Source organism: Ailuropoda melanoleuca, chromosome 6 (genome assembly GCF_002007445.2).
Source record: "Ailuropoda melanoleuca isolate Jingjing chromosome 6, ASM200744v2, whole genome shotgun sequence".
Classification (NCBI taxonomy): Eukaryota; Metazoa; Chordata; class Mammalia; order Carnivora; family Ursidae; genus Ailuropoda; species Ailuropoda melanoleuca.
The window spans coordinates 42239238-42254445 of NC_048223.1; the positions used below are offsets into that span (position 1 = coordinate 42239238).

General features: G+C 41.6%; 1 protein-coding gene across 8 annotated transcripts in view; it reads right to left on the reverse strand.

Moving 5' to 3' along the window:
* Positions 1-15208, reverse strand: part of ANO10 (anoctamin 10) — a 224788-nt gene that overhangs the window by 45488 nt on the left and 164092 nt on the right. The window contains exon 12 of one of the 8 annotated variants that reach the window (XM_034662330.1): positions 747-1335. The exons of 5 other annotated variants lie outside the window; for them this stretch is intronic. In XM_034662330.1, coding sequence (XP_034518221.1) covers positions 1213-1335 — 123 coding nt within the window. In that variant the 3' untranslated portion in view covers positions 747-1212. Of the gene's footprint in view, positions 1-746; positions 1336-7960; positions 12278-15208 lie in introns of those variants that run through there. 2 more of the 8 variants (XM_034662326.1, XM_034662328.1) reach the window with 2 other exon arrangements.

The following is a 15208-nucleotide window of genomic DNA, read 5'->3' on the forward strand; positions in this document are numbered from 1 at the left end:
ACAAAAAGGGATCAAAGGTATCCAAATCGGCAAAGAAGAAGTCAAACTGTCTCTCTTTGCAGATGACATGATACTCTATATGGAAAACCCAAAGGAATCCACTCCCAAACTATTAGAAGTTATAGAACAATTCAGTAAGGTGGCAGGATACAAAATCAATGCCCAGAAATCAGTTGCATTTCTATACACGAATAACGAGACTGAAGAAAGAGAAATTAGGGAATCCATCCCATTTACAATAACACCAAAAACCATGCGTTACCTTGGAATTAACTTAACCAGAGACGTAAAGGACCTATATGCTAGAAACTATAGATCACTTTTGAAAGATATTGAGGAAGACATAAAAAGATGGAAAAATATTCCATGCTCATGGATTGGAAGAATTAACATAGTTAAAATGTCCATACTACCCAGAGCAATCTACACTTTCAATGCTATCCCGATCAAAATACCGAGGACATTTTTCAAAGAACTGGAACAAATAGTCCTTAAATTTGTATGGAACCAGAAAAGGCCCCGAATCTCCAAGGAACTGTTGAAAAGGAAAAACAAAGCTGGGGGCATCACAATGCCGGATTTCGAGCTGTACTACAAAGCTGTGATCACAAAGACAGCATGGTACTGGCACAAAAACAGACACATCGACCAATGGAACAGAATAGAGAACCCAGAAATGGACCCTCGGCTCTTTGGGCAACTAATCTTTGATAAAGCAGGAAAAAACATCCGGTGGAAAAAAGACAGTCTCTTCAATAAATGGTGCTGGGAAAATTGGACAGCTACATGCAAAAGAATGAAACTTGACCACTCTCTCACACCATACACAAAAATAAACTCCAAAAAAAAAGAATCTTAGTTCATCTAAACACTGATTAATTAACATAGTTCATCTATTAATTATATCTTAGAGGCTTAAGCTGTATTATTATACTCCGTAGAATGATAATGTCTGTGCTTCTTAAAGTACCAAACAAAAATACAGACATAAGGGAAACCAGCAGGATATACTGTGATTTTGAAAATGGGTTTGATTTTCAACTTAGTACTTTCTCCTTTGAGGAATTCAAAGGTATAATTTAAGAGTCTGGCAACTGAAGAATTATAATCAGCACTCACAATTTCACCAAATATATATCACTTCCAAATCTGCTCCTTCCATACTGCCCTATGTTCTACTTACCGCCCAGTTTAAGACACACGGAAGGCGCATCAAATGTCGGCTGAGTGGATGCGTGCACGGTGCCACCTACAGGGGGCACTGCGCCCTGAGGCCAGGATGGGGTCGCTCTCCTCCTGGTTTCCACCTTCCATTCTGGCTGAGGAGTCTAGGTACTGAGATCAGGAACAGATCTGTAGCTCTAGATAGTTTCTGACGAGTTACAGTGTCTGCCCACTAATCTTTTCTTGCTTTCGAGTTGCCTTCACTATACTTGGTGGAGGTGATGTGACCCCCACATCACCACCACCGCTACCCAAATATCCTGCATCCACGGAAGAAGAATGGAAATGGCGGAGTGTGTGGAGCCACAGGCTTCGTGAAAGAAAGGAAGTACACACTATCCTTACTTCTTCTACAGCCGAGCATCTCTATCCTTCAGAGTCATCTTTCCCATACATAAAATGCAGTTTGCGTTCCTTATCACTAATTACCACAGGGAACTGGAGTGAATTTTACCAGTTAATTTTAATATGCAATAAAAGAACAACAACAAAGAACATTCAAAAGTATGTGCATATTTCATTACTCAATTGTGAGTAAGTAAGCAAGATAAAAACCAACTGACCCATCTAATTTGTATTTCACACTTGGGGTTAATGTGTTGACAAAATACTGGATTAAAAAAAAACAGTATAAAGGCTGAACGTCTCTCAAATGTTTTAAGGGGATTTTACATTTTATATTACATTTGAATATTATTCTCTCCTTTTTCAGCATATTATTCCGAAGATCCATCCTTTAAAAGGAAACTAGAAGGAGGAAGAGAATGATTTGATTCCTTCATTTGTGTTAAATGAGAAGTTGGGATTGTTTCTACCATGCTAATTGCTTTGAAAATGAACAATAAAATGTATTATGTTACATGAGATTATCTAACTTTCTTCTCCCTCACAAAATCTACCATAATTAACAGAAGCTGAGAGGAAGGTAAAGCAAAGGGAATAAGAATGGCACACAAGTTGTTTTTAACTGTATTTTACTAAGAAGTTGTTGCAAAAAGACTCTTCCTTTAAGTAATTTTAAATATATGTTATTACTGTCATTTACAAAATTTATTTTAAATATATTAAACTCTTCTTGCTGGGCTCATATCTGATTCTGCAGGGAAGAGTATTTGGATTCTATTACCTAGATTGTAATGGAACCTTTTATGACTACGATATTGTGAGTCCTCCTCTATTTATATTTCCTTAAAAAAAAAAAAAGAAAGAAAAAGATGTTCCAAGCCTGCAGCATAGTAAAGTCCTTTGATATGCTCTTGGAACCATAAGAAAACAGTGATATGCCTTTTCAAGCAGGGTGCCATTTATATAACTGGCAAGAAGGTAATGTGACCAAACCCATTCTGTCCCACTTACCTCATCTAGCTGAACACTCAAAAAATCCATCACTGCCTCCTGCATTGAGTTGCATGAGAAAATACACTTTGAATACAACAGTGCTATATTTGTGAAAAAGAGGCTTTCTGTGAACATTTCCAGGTGGAGGCTATGACTCCAAGTGGTCTGGAGAATAACTCTTCTCGATGACTCTCAAATATACGATGCCATTCTGGTAACATGGCAAACAGACGCTAACACCTTTCTCACTGGTTTACCGGTATGAAAGGTTCAAGAACATCAGCATGACGAGGTCCTTCAGCTGGTATGTGTCCATTTTTGTGTGTGTGCACTGAAACCAAATTATGACTTCAACGATTATGTCGATAGCCTTAGGCATCAAGTGTTTAGGTTCTCTAGTCCACTCAAAGGTAGTGACGCCGTAGGGAGGTGGTTTTAGAACCCTGACGGTGTGACTAAAATGTTAATCCCTTCACTGCCATCTGCGTTAACGTGCCATAGCCCACTCTGGGGCCACACTTCATACCACCTTAGTTCAGGGACTCTTCTGTCGGAGAAATTCCCCTTCCCATTTTATTTGTACTCCTTTAAAAGGAGATTGTACTGATTCTGACCACGGCCTTACAGCTGTGCGAACCCAAATGCAAATGGAAACTCGATGAAGGCAGACTGAGTAAGATTTAATCCTCTGGAAGCCCAGGAGGGTATTAGAGAAGGGAGCTTAATTTTGAAAAGACATTCTGGGGCGCCTGGGTGGCACGGTGGTTAAGCATCTGCCTTCAGCTCAGGGCGTGATCCCGGCGTTATGGGATCGAGCCCCGCATCAGGCTCCTCCGCTGGGAGCCTGCTTCTTCCTCTCCCACTCCCCCTGCTTGTGTTTCCTTTCTCGCTGGCTGTCTCTATCTCTGTCAAATAAATAAATAAAATTTTTAAAAAAAGAAAAAAAAGAAAAGACATTGTATTTTTCTTTGGTTCTCCGTTCCCTGATCAAATCAATGGAAATGAACTTGAAGTGCCTTGCAGAGCAGGCTGGCAAGAGCGCTTCCACAGAGCCCCGTTTGCACTGCTTCTCTCTCTGGAGTGATGCCATCGTCACAGTGCTCAGAACAGTGGAAAATTTATACTTTCGCTGCAAACAAGCAGATGGTTTCAAGTCTAATGGAGGACCATTTAAAGATGCCTCAGTCTGTATTTTGGAGCAGGAACAACTGTGTCTTGGAGTTATTGTTTCCCAGAAAAATTAACTTCAAAGGGGATTAGCTATGTGCTAAGCAACCATTTCGCCCTGAGACTGCCACTATGTGAAGACATAATTAACTCAAGAGAACTTAGTTTTTTTTCTCTTGACAGCTAACCTGTTCAATTTGGACACCCTATATCGGTAGACAGGATAGGCCCAAGTCCCAGAGAGGGAAGATATGTATACCTACATATAAATAGGTACGTATGTATGTATTTTTAACAAACAACTCCATATAAAAGGGGTATCTGGACTGTCACAAGCTGACATGTGATGGATTCCTGAAGCTATGGATGAAAAACAGCCAGGTCCTACAGCCACATGTAAATGAAAATCAAACCCACTCCACCATCCCACAATGATAACAACTAATTTCCACTTAATCACCCTCAACCAAGGGCTCGTGGTTTGAAACGGGATCTGAGGGAGCCAAGGGGGTGGTGGGTGACATGAAGCTTTAGACTGGTGGCAGATCAGAAATGCTGATGCATCTTATTTAAAGAGAATATAGAAAAGGAGGCAACTAGAGATGACTGTCAACATGTGTGATGGTCTAGGGGCGCCTGGGTAGCTGAGTCGGTTGAACGTCCAACTCTTGATATTGGCTCATGTCATGGTCTCGGGGTCATGAGATCACCCCGCGTTGGCCCTGTGTCGGGCTCCACGCTGAGCCAGCTGTCTGCTTCTCTTACTCTTTCTTTCCCTCTGCCTCTGCCCCTCCCCCGCACACATGTGTGCGCTCTCTAAAATAAATACATAAATCTCAAAAAGAAAAAAAAAGAAGTTTGGTGGTCTCCTCTGTCCCAGGCATCACACTTGTGATGGGCCAGACATAGTCAATATGCCAATGCTGGACTGGCTGCTTGGGAGCCTCACCCCACTTCCTGCAGCTACTGTCCCCATTCCAGAGGGCTCTCCAGCACTTCTGAGTCAGCAGCTCATCTGAAAGCTAGTTCTGTCTAGACCTCAGGGCCTCTTCATCACAGTTGGAGCACTCTTTTTGATCAAATGAAAGAGACCATACAAACGGCAAACAATTATCTTTATTCCCTACCCTGTTGGCACAATAAAAATTATGTGTGCTATGATCTGAAGCAAAAGCTTTACAATGGCAAAGCCATAAACAAAGCTTGCACTCAGGACCTGGCGGGAGGGACCTTCTATTAGAGCTCTCATCTGCTCGGCCTTTTGTTTCCTGTTTCTCCCACCCTACTTTGTACTTTTCTCAGCCTCAGTCTGGGGAGAAGCTTCTGGAGAGGATGGACAGGAAGTGTTCTCTTCCCTAGAATGCATGCACTTCTTGGTTCTGGTTGAGACAGCCTCTTGTTTGCCATCTGGTATGGTGAGTTAATTATGACCATCAACAGAGGTGGACCGTTTTCTTCTGGGGACAGCAAGTTAAGCTGGTGCTAGGGCTGCGTCTCTGACAGCAGGATCTGAATGAGGTCCATTCTCACCTCACCTGCTGTTACCAGGAAAGTGGCCTGCATATCTCTCAGGCCCCAGAGGGGTCAGCAGTACTGCAAGAGACCTGGCCAGCATAGGCCACTTGAAGCTGAGATGGGAGGGCTCCGAGGGCCCCCACCCCAGGCCCCCCATTAAGAGGGCAGCCTTCACGAGGGCAGTCATCCCAGACACAGCTTTCCAAGTAGGAATGTGGCCATCCCAGGGCAAGGGTTGAGACCTAGTATTCTGAAGACTGGAACTCAGAACCAGCAGAATACAAGAGGGGTGCATGCGCATCGACAAGATAAACAGAAGAGAAGGTAGGATAATTTGCTAAAAGGAAATGAAGCACAAAAAAAGAGAGAGAGACTGTAAATAATAACCCAAGCACAAAGAACGAAGGTTAAAAGGAGGGTTTTTGGATAACATAAAATTCAAAGAATGGACACTCTGAGCATGTAGGCCTTTACCTTTCTTGAAAAACAGAAAAAAAGAAGGGAGAGATGTCGATGGGGAGTGGGGAGGAGGAGGCAGAAGAAAAGAAAAGCGTGAGTGACATATGCACACGGATTCTACAGAACACAACCCGAGCTCCATTCTAGCACACTGAACTCAGTGACTATGGTTACTAGATAGAAACGCTCTGCTCTAATTTGTTTCAAGTCCACTACTCGTGAATTCTGCCATGGAAAGAGCAAGCGTAAGCCCAAGAAGACCTATCCAACAGAGCCCCATCGTAATTTTTGAAGGAAGGCCATTGCCCAGGAACTTGACACCAGTTTTCATTCCCAGAAATTCATTTGACATCCAAATTAGTTTTGGTTGATTAGCATTTCAAGATGACCTGTTTTGGGTAAAAATACAGCTGGAGAGTAACTATTTTTAAGGATTCCCAGGCTGAAGGGGATCTGAGACTGTCAAGAAAGTAGGTAAATCTCCAAAGTATGAGTTCCTTCTCTTCTGTAAGATCTCCAAGGATAGAGAATGAAAACCAACCATTTCCAAGGATGGAGTATTAAAAAGGAGTATTTTATCTCCCCATGGTCAAGTTCTTCATTGCACCCAACAGAGAATTCTGTTATTTATACCCATCTGCTCTGTGGTGGAAAAAGGTGGAAAAGCCATAGACTCAGAATCGGTTTCTGGCCTGGACCTGACTACTTATTCACCCTGTGTGGTTATTCCGTCATTATGTCCATTTTACAGCGGAAGAAACGGAGGCCCACAGATGTTTAGTGGCTTTGAGTAAGTTTGAGGCCCAGAGTTACTTAGTAGCGAAGCTGGGATACACCTGACTCCAAAAGCCATTCTCTTAACACCCGGAGCATGCACCCATCCTGCTCCTGGCACATTTTATATCCTTTAGAGAACAAAGGCTTCATTTAAGGCCAATATTTTGGTACAGACACAAAGATGACAATTCCTTAGTGAGTTTCTCTGATGGTAACTGTTTAATCACACATCATTTTCACAGAAATGATTTGTGCACAACTATACTGAATGAAGTCTGAGTAATCCAGACTGATGTTTTTGGAAATGTTTTTCTACAACATATATATATATATATATATATATATATTTTTTTTTAACTGAATTCATTAGTCCAAGAAGTAAAAAAAAAAAAAAAAAAAGCAACCTGGCTTTATTCTGTTTTTAATCAAAACAATATTTATCACATGTGAAAGGACAGGCATTGGTGCTATGTTTCCCAGACATTTGGCAGTTCATTTTCTCTCGTGTCTGTGACTAAAACCAGACTTGAAAATTAAAAATACACCACCCATTTTTTTTTTCCAAGACAATTCAACAAAAAAGCCTGCAAATCTACCCACATGAACACTGCTTTAAGTAACTTGAATGAAGAACTGGAGAGAATCTTCAGAACCATTTACTTTCCAAATAACAAATAAGAGGTTTTTTTCCCCAAATTGGCTTGTAGGGGAGATCAAGTATTTAAAGTCACAGCCCTGATAACATAGTTACCTGGTGGACAGTAACTGCCTTGCACACTTGATCTGAAAGGACAGCTACCAGTACAAAAAAATTTTTTTTAAAAAAATCCTCAAAATACAACATTAAACAGATTTTTGGAAGGAAAAAGGAAAGGGAAGGTGATGTACTTTTGAACTGAATTTCATAATCCAAGGACATTTCATCAGGCCTGGTAATTTGTTGTTTGTTCTCCTACCACCTTCTTCATCTATTCTCATCATTTCATCTCACTTGTAAATGGCATCACCAAGGGCATCTGGTTAAATGCACGAGATGTTCTAAATCCAACACTAAACCTTATTTCACGGTTGTGCTGGGGCGACTAATCCAGACCCACTCTCTGAATCCAACTCATCAACCACTCTGGGAAGGTGAGTACATGTAGTAAATGCCAGGGATCAAAAGATATTTCAGATATCCGTTTCATGTACCTACCAACCAATACATCAATTAAAACCTTTCAGGGTGATTTCCAATTTCAAAGGGATTTTAAAGGGAAGTTAAATTCACTGTTTTAGAATCTACTATGTACCAACCACTATGGTAGGTACTTTTATATAGCGAATTGTATTTTATTTAATGTCAAATTCCACCTGTTCCTTCTTTTTTCTTTTTTCAAAAGGATTGATTTATTTATTGTTTTAGAGAGAGAGAGAGAATACAGTGGGGAGAGGCAAAGGGAGAGCAGAGAATCTCAAGTAGACTCTTCACTGAGTGCAGAGCCCAACTCAGGGCTTGATTCCATGACCCTGCGATCATGACCTGAGCCGAAATCGAGTCAGACACTTAACCAACTGAGCCATCTGGGTGCCCCTCTATCTGTTTCTCCTTAAGCATGAGAGAGATAGTATAGGAAGGAAGAAAGAACACTGGGCCAGGAGACAGATTCTGGACCTGGCTGCCTTTATTTGTCTGACCATTTAAACTTTTAGAGTCTGTCTTCTCATCTATAAAATCCTGGAGTGAAACCTGAGAGGCCGATCCTCACAGGCTGTGTAAGAATTAATTAAGATTAGTGGATTTGTGAGTGCCCTGGTGATAGCACATTCAGTAAGAATGTAAACAGCAAGCATTGTTCTATTCCAGGCCACACCAAGGTAGGAATCTGTGGATCTCTGAGCAAGGCTCCGTCCCCCAGGAATGACTAATTCTACAGTCCATGGTATAAGAAGTATAAAGAAGTAGAAAGGCCTCCAGGACGGCTCAACAAGAACAGTGGTATCAAAGTCCAAAGAACTATCTTGGATGTTAAGTCAGAGGTACAAAGGTAGAAAAGAATTGAGGGGAAAACTTGGGCAAATAGCTAAATCTCTGCTGGTTGCTATTTATGCAGAAAGGGGAAGTCAAGAGAAGGCAGGATTTCAGAGCCAGAGACCTGGGTATGCAGAATGGGCTTTGTGATTTTAGACAAATCACTTAGCAGTTTTTTTCTTTTTCTTTTTCTTTTAACTTATTACACAAAAGTAGAGAGAATAATGTAATGAATCCCCATGTATCCACCTATTGCTTAGCCTCACAATTATCACCTCATACTCACCCAGCCTCCTTTCCTGGATTATTGGTGCATTAGTTATCTATTACTGTGTAACAGATGAATCCAAAATCTTGTCACTTAAAACAATATGCATTTCTTTCCAGGCTTTCTGTTGGCCAGGAATTTGGAAGCAACTGAGGCTAAGAGCTAGGGATGACAAACGACAGTCCACAGGCCAAATCTGGCCCACTGCCTGTGTTTATAAATAAAGTTCTATTGGATACAGCCTCTTTCTTTCATTCACATATTGCCTATGGCTGCCTTGGCACAGCAACAGCAGAACTGAATACTTCTGGTAGAGACTGTATGGCCTACACACCATAACTATTTACTACCTGATTCTTTACAGAAAATGTCTGCTAACCCTCAGACGAGAGAATCTGTTTCCAAGATGGTTCACTCACTTGGCTGTTGGCAGTATGCCTGTTTCTAGTCATTTGGGCCTCTCCATTGGCTGCTTGAGTGTTGGTTCACAACCTCGGGGGTTCTCTGGGTGAAATCTGAAGCTGGCCCCCATACATAAAGGGTAAGGAGAGACTGAAGAAAGAGGCCGGCCACTCCAGATTGGTAGGTGGCAGATTTAACAAGCAGGGAAAATGACATGGGAGGCTTGTCTTGGGTGGTCACAAGATGAGTAGATCTCCATACCTGCCCAGCAGAATCTTAAAGTTTATACAGGATAGACACCTTAAGGGGGCTCAGTCACGTATGCAATCCAGTGGGTCTCAACACCTACTCGCTCAAGGCTCTGTCCCTGAAATGGCTCTTAGTGTGGAAGTGATGGTCAGAACGTACATTCCAAGGACAGGGGAGTAGCCTCTGACTGTCTAGGTCTAGCTCTTGGGTCAACCAGCAGTCAGACCTTCTTGACCCCTCCAACGTTGAGTGCCCTCGCAACATGGCAGCTAGTTTCCCAAGAGCAAATGATCTAAGAGGGAGACAATGACAGAAGCCATACATATACACGTATGTATATGTATGTAGATGTTATGACGTAGCTTCAGAAGGGACATACCAACATTCCATAATGCCCTATTGGGATGGGACTTCAAAAGGGTGTATTGGGAGGCAGGGACCACTGGGGACCTTGGAAGCTAACAATCACAGTTAGTGACCCTTTTCTTAATCTATAAAATCAGGTTTGGGACAGGATCAAGAATTTTTCCTCTAACATTTGACAATTACATGATATAGGGAATTTCTAACAATTTATATTTTTGTGCTTTGGTCACAGAATGTACTCAATATTTGTTGAATTTTAATATCTGTATATTAATTTTGACTCATATATGAATTCAGCATAATTTACTATTTATGTTCCTAGAGCCATTATTAATGTGGATTATTTTCCTTCAATTAGGTAGTATTTCAAAAACTTCCTAAGTCCAAACATTTCTTGTTTTCTGTACTCTGTTCTTAGAAGACAGAGGTAAATCTGTGTTGTTCTTCAGGATTTACTTTAAAGTCTAAATTTTCTAGTCTACCAATCACTGTATTTTCAGCCCAATCTCTTAGGTTTATATTCATTGCATGATATAATGTTCAATCATATCCCTGAGGTTTTAAAGCAGTAGAAATCAATGGAAAACACCACCATTTATTATACTGAATGTTTTCTACTTTAGCAATTTACTAGTAATTAAAAACAAAAGTTAAAAAAAAAGTTTGTGGTTTCCTGACATAGCAAGTACTCATTAATGGTTTCCTGAATCCCAAATATAACACGCAAGAGATAAATTCAAAGTCAAAAGACTACAATTTTGTAACAGAGAAAGGCACAAAGAGATGGGGCTTTGACCATAGTGATGTTCATTTAATTACTGATTCACTCATTCAACAAATATAAATTCTGCGTCTGGAGTCATCCTGTCCCTACGAAGCTTCTAGTCTGGTGGTCACAGACAAATATCTTTGACCTCAGTGAGCCAACATAATCTTTAATATCCTAGAATATACGGTTTAAAAAAAAAAGTAAATAGCTGCATCATAATAGCCCAGGTATTTTCCTGGAAAAGAAAACCCTGCTCCCACACATGCTGGCCTGCAAGGCAATGTAACTATTACTCTAGTCCAGAGTCTGAGATTAGAACTCTTAGAACTTTTAGTATCTTACCAGAATATATATTTTTCCTCTTAAAATATATAGCTTTGATGGGTGAAAGAAGTAAAAGGGATTAAGAGTACACTTCTTGTGATGGAGCACTGAGTAACGTACAGAATTGCTGAATCACTACATTGTACACCTGAAACTAATATAACACAGTATGCTAACTATGCCAGAAAAAACTATATATATATATACACATCTATATATAAAGTTTAAAGCATTCTGAAATATCTAAGATAATTTGGTATAAGATGAACTTTTTTCTTTACAAATACAGACACATTTGATGACAGATGTGACCCTGGTCCAAAGCACAGGGTGGTACTCCTACAGCACAGTGAACTCGAGGCCCTTCTGCAGAGGATGGAACTGAGTCTCCAGGCCCCTTCTGCCCACACTGCTCCTCGTTTACTCACATGCTGGCTAGGAAAATGCTAAATATTATTCTGTTTCATGGCCTATTCAGTAATTTCCACAAGTAAAAATAAATCTGGTTCCGATTTGGCTATGTTTCTTACATCTGGGAAAATAATTAAGATTTACAAAGTTAAAATTTTGCTTAGAAAACCGGGGGAATGAGATAAGTAACAATTTCTATGGGTTGTTTACTAGGGAAGACAAAAATGATCAGAGGCCTTCCAGAGCTTTAGTGAAGCATCTTATTTTAATGTCTTTATGACTCTGTGTACTTTATAGCATTTTTTCTCTAGTGAGAACAGAAAAGGCAGGGGAAAGAAATGTCTACACATCAGTGGTAAGGAGAGGATTGTTCCAGAGTCTGAATTTTGCAAAGTAGAAACTACTTTAGAATTCTATTTGGCTTGATTTGGGTGTATTTTACCATCTTCTTGGAGCCCTGACTGTTACTGATATCAATCACAGTCAGTCTTTTTGAAAAAAATAGAATTTGAGCTTTATCAAGGCCAGGTATGGGGGCCTTATAAAGTGCTTGGACGCAAATCCTCAGAGTGCGTTCTCTTCCCTAGTGATCCCAGAAAGGCATATGACCTAACTGTTTCCATTTTTGCCACAGTACCTATTTTAAGATTCCTCTTTTCTTGTCCAAGGACATCACTTGTCATTTACTTAATATATTAGCTTCTGAACTATGTATGAGTCAACAAACTTAGTTTCATGAGGTGGAGATTTATTCAGAGTCTACCAGGCATCAGGCCCTGTGCAGGATGAGGGAACTCGGGAGTCAAGAACCACCTGGCCAAGTATAGCAGGGGAATGCACAGAAGTGGGCAACAGGCCCCTATGCCTCACAGAGGAGGGAGCGCTCCCCCTTGAAGGTGAGGTGTGTGAAGCCGAGGGCGGAGGGGAGGTGCACGGGAGGTCAATTATAAGGGAGCAGCAGTACTTGGGAATCCATGAGCGGTGCATCCTACCAGACCTGAAAGGAAGAGGAAGAACAGGAGAGGGGGCTGAAGGGACACACAGAGTCAGTATTCATTAAAGCACTGATCTTCTGTGAAGAATTATCATGCGTGGATTGGAGAGAAATCACACACAAATGGCTAACAGAACCTAGGCCAAGAACCATTCGGAGGGGTCACTGCACACACAGAGGCTTAGAGCAGTGACTGGCTCACATGACCACCACCGCATGCCAGCCTTACTTCCCTCTGCTATTACTACTGCCCAGCTGTGTGCAAGCCATGAAAATAGGTGGGGTTGCTACAAAGGTGGAATGGTGACTTGTCACCTAATCTGGTTTCATGGCACCATTTTTCCCAGAATTACTGCCTGGCTCACCCAGTGATGCAGGGCACCCAAGCACAAGGTAGTCCTTGCCTGTCCCAACTCCCCTAACTGGCCAGCTTCACACTGTGTCTTACTCACACTGTCTCACTCAGGCCTCACTCTGACCATACGTGGTAGGCACCACCTCCCAGGGCCTCGTTGTGTTGGGGAGATAACAACATAGGAGAAAGGGAGAGGTCAGCTCGGAGGGGCCACCCCAAGTCTCAGAGCACTGTAGCTTACTAGGCCAGGACCTGGCTTAGGGCCCTGGGCTATGGACCATCCTTCCCCAAGGACTGAGGTTCCAACACCGTCTGCCACTAGCCTTCTTGGAAGCCGATTCTTTCTCTGGGCCCATTTCCTTCTGAACCACATGTTGGCAAACCAGCTTGTGATTACATATCCAATAGCCAAATGCTTTAGCACCTTCGTTCAGACTGTGAAACTTTTAACTTTCCCTTAAAAATGTTTATTTATCTACCACAACTTGAGAGCACAGATGCAGGGAAGAGAAGTTCAGAGGCTATTGATAAATGCTGGAAATGGTTTAAATACACTTAGCCCTAGGAAACAAAGATATTACTTATGGCTGCTGGCCCAGATGGCCCAGCTGGCAAGGTCCCACACCTGATTGAGGCCCTTGAGGGCTATAATTAGCACTGTGGTGTCCTCTTAAAGTCCTTATCTTGTTCTTTCTGACTGATTTCTGGGACTGTTATCTTTCTCGAACCTGCGTTTGGACCCAGCATTCTGGTTTCTGTAGGTGTCTGGCTCTGGGATGGCTGGCTGACCAGGGGCCAGTTAAAGTGGTGACTGTACTGAGGATGTGGTGTCCTTGTGCTCCAGGACACTGAGTGACTCCTTTCTATTTTTAATTAAATCTCAAAATTATCCAGAATTGAGTAAATCAATTTGAAAAGAAATGAAAGGGCATCGCTAGGATGATATTTACCCTCTAGAATTCTTCGCAAAGGTCTCACCAACTGAAGCCTGATTCTTTGAAAATGCCCTCTGCAAAGCAAACAGTTTTATTTTCCCCAGTTTGCTTCTAACCTTCAGGTACATCTAACTTGCCTATATATTTCGAAATGCCATAGCTTCCACCTGACACAGAAGAAGGAACTGTTCCCAGTACCTCTCCTTTCCTCCATTCCTCACATCACACCTCTGAGAGCAATAACTAGGACCCACAGAGCACTTCTCCAAATGGGCTCCAGGGCTCCTGCATTAGAACCACTGCTGGGCACAAACGCAGATTTCTGGGCCTTTCCACAGACTGTGCAATCCAGACTTTTCATTTTATAAAACAAAACATTGAGGGGCAAAGAGATTACCTGTCTCATTTATGGTCAGACCTCACTTGTTCTTGGCAATCACCTGATCATGCTTGGGATATATCTCTGTGGGAGGCTGAGGATTGGGGTGGGGGGTTTGGAGCAATAGGAAGGGCTTTTTAAATGTAGGCGCATGGGCCCCATCTTAGATCTAGGGAATCTGACTCTTCAGATGTGGGGCCCAGGCACATGTATCTTTCAAAAGTTCTATGTTTGAGATGCATAACCCAATTTAAGAACTGTCCAATGACTTAAATTTCTGTCATGTTTTGTCCATAAAATGGGAACCTGAATTGAAAAGTAGCAATTCAAATGAAAATCAAACATAATATACTAATTATTCATAAACAATCATTTCTATTGACCAATTTACTATCAATTTCTGGTCACTTAACAGTGAAAATGTCAGGGGACAGGCTAGGCATTAATGAGACTTACTCCTAAATATGTCTTCAAGAACTCCATTTTTGACCTGGGCCCACCAACTAACCAGGGGACACAGCAGAAGCTCTCTCTGGCTTTGATACATGGGAATAGCCCAGTGAATTGAGGTTCCACTTATTTACAAAGCAGATAGTTAAATGTCAGATTAAAGAAAAATAAGAAAAATTCTATATCTTAGAAATGTCAATAGTTCAGTAAGTAAACTGAAGAGCTTGCCAGTTAATCTGAGTTTTTGAAAAGCACTCGGTGGGTGACCTTTCATATCTAGGACCTTCTGGGCTTCTTCGGACCTCGGGACAGTGAGACTAAACAGGCAGTGTAATAACAATCTTTGCCGGACTGACAGCAGCATGAACTTGCAAGGCCCTAGCAGCAGCGCCAACCACACAACAAAGCCCTGGGCCAGCCAGGACAACAAGAGAGGGGCAGCTGGCATGGGCTCTTCCACCCAGCTTTTATCCTGGACCTTTCATTCTCAGATTATAACTTTAACAAACAAGTCGTGGAGAGGGGAATACAAGACCCTAGGAAACCTTGACTATAGCGCTCATCACTACCTCCTGTCCACTTGATGGATTGGATGCATTTGAGCCACACATGCACAGATTTAAAATCACCTTTAGTGCAAGCTAGCTGTGACAAGCTAGAACGTTCTGTTTGAAGGCATTTGATAAATATAATGAGCCAAAGCCTGCAGGACATTTCTGTCCCTCCAGAACCTTAACAGCAAAATCAGCACCAAAATCATGTTTTCTTTTTTTTTTCCTCCCACCTTCATTTTTATCTTTTTTAATGTTTTTTTA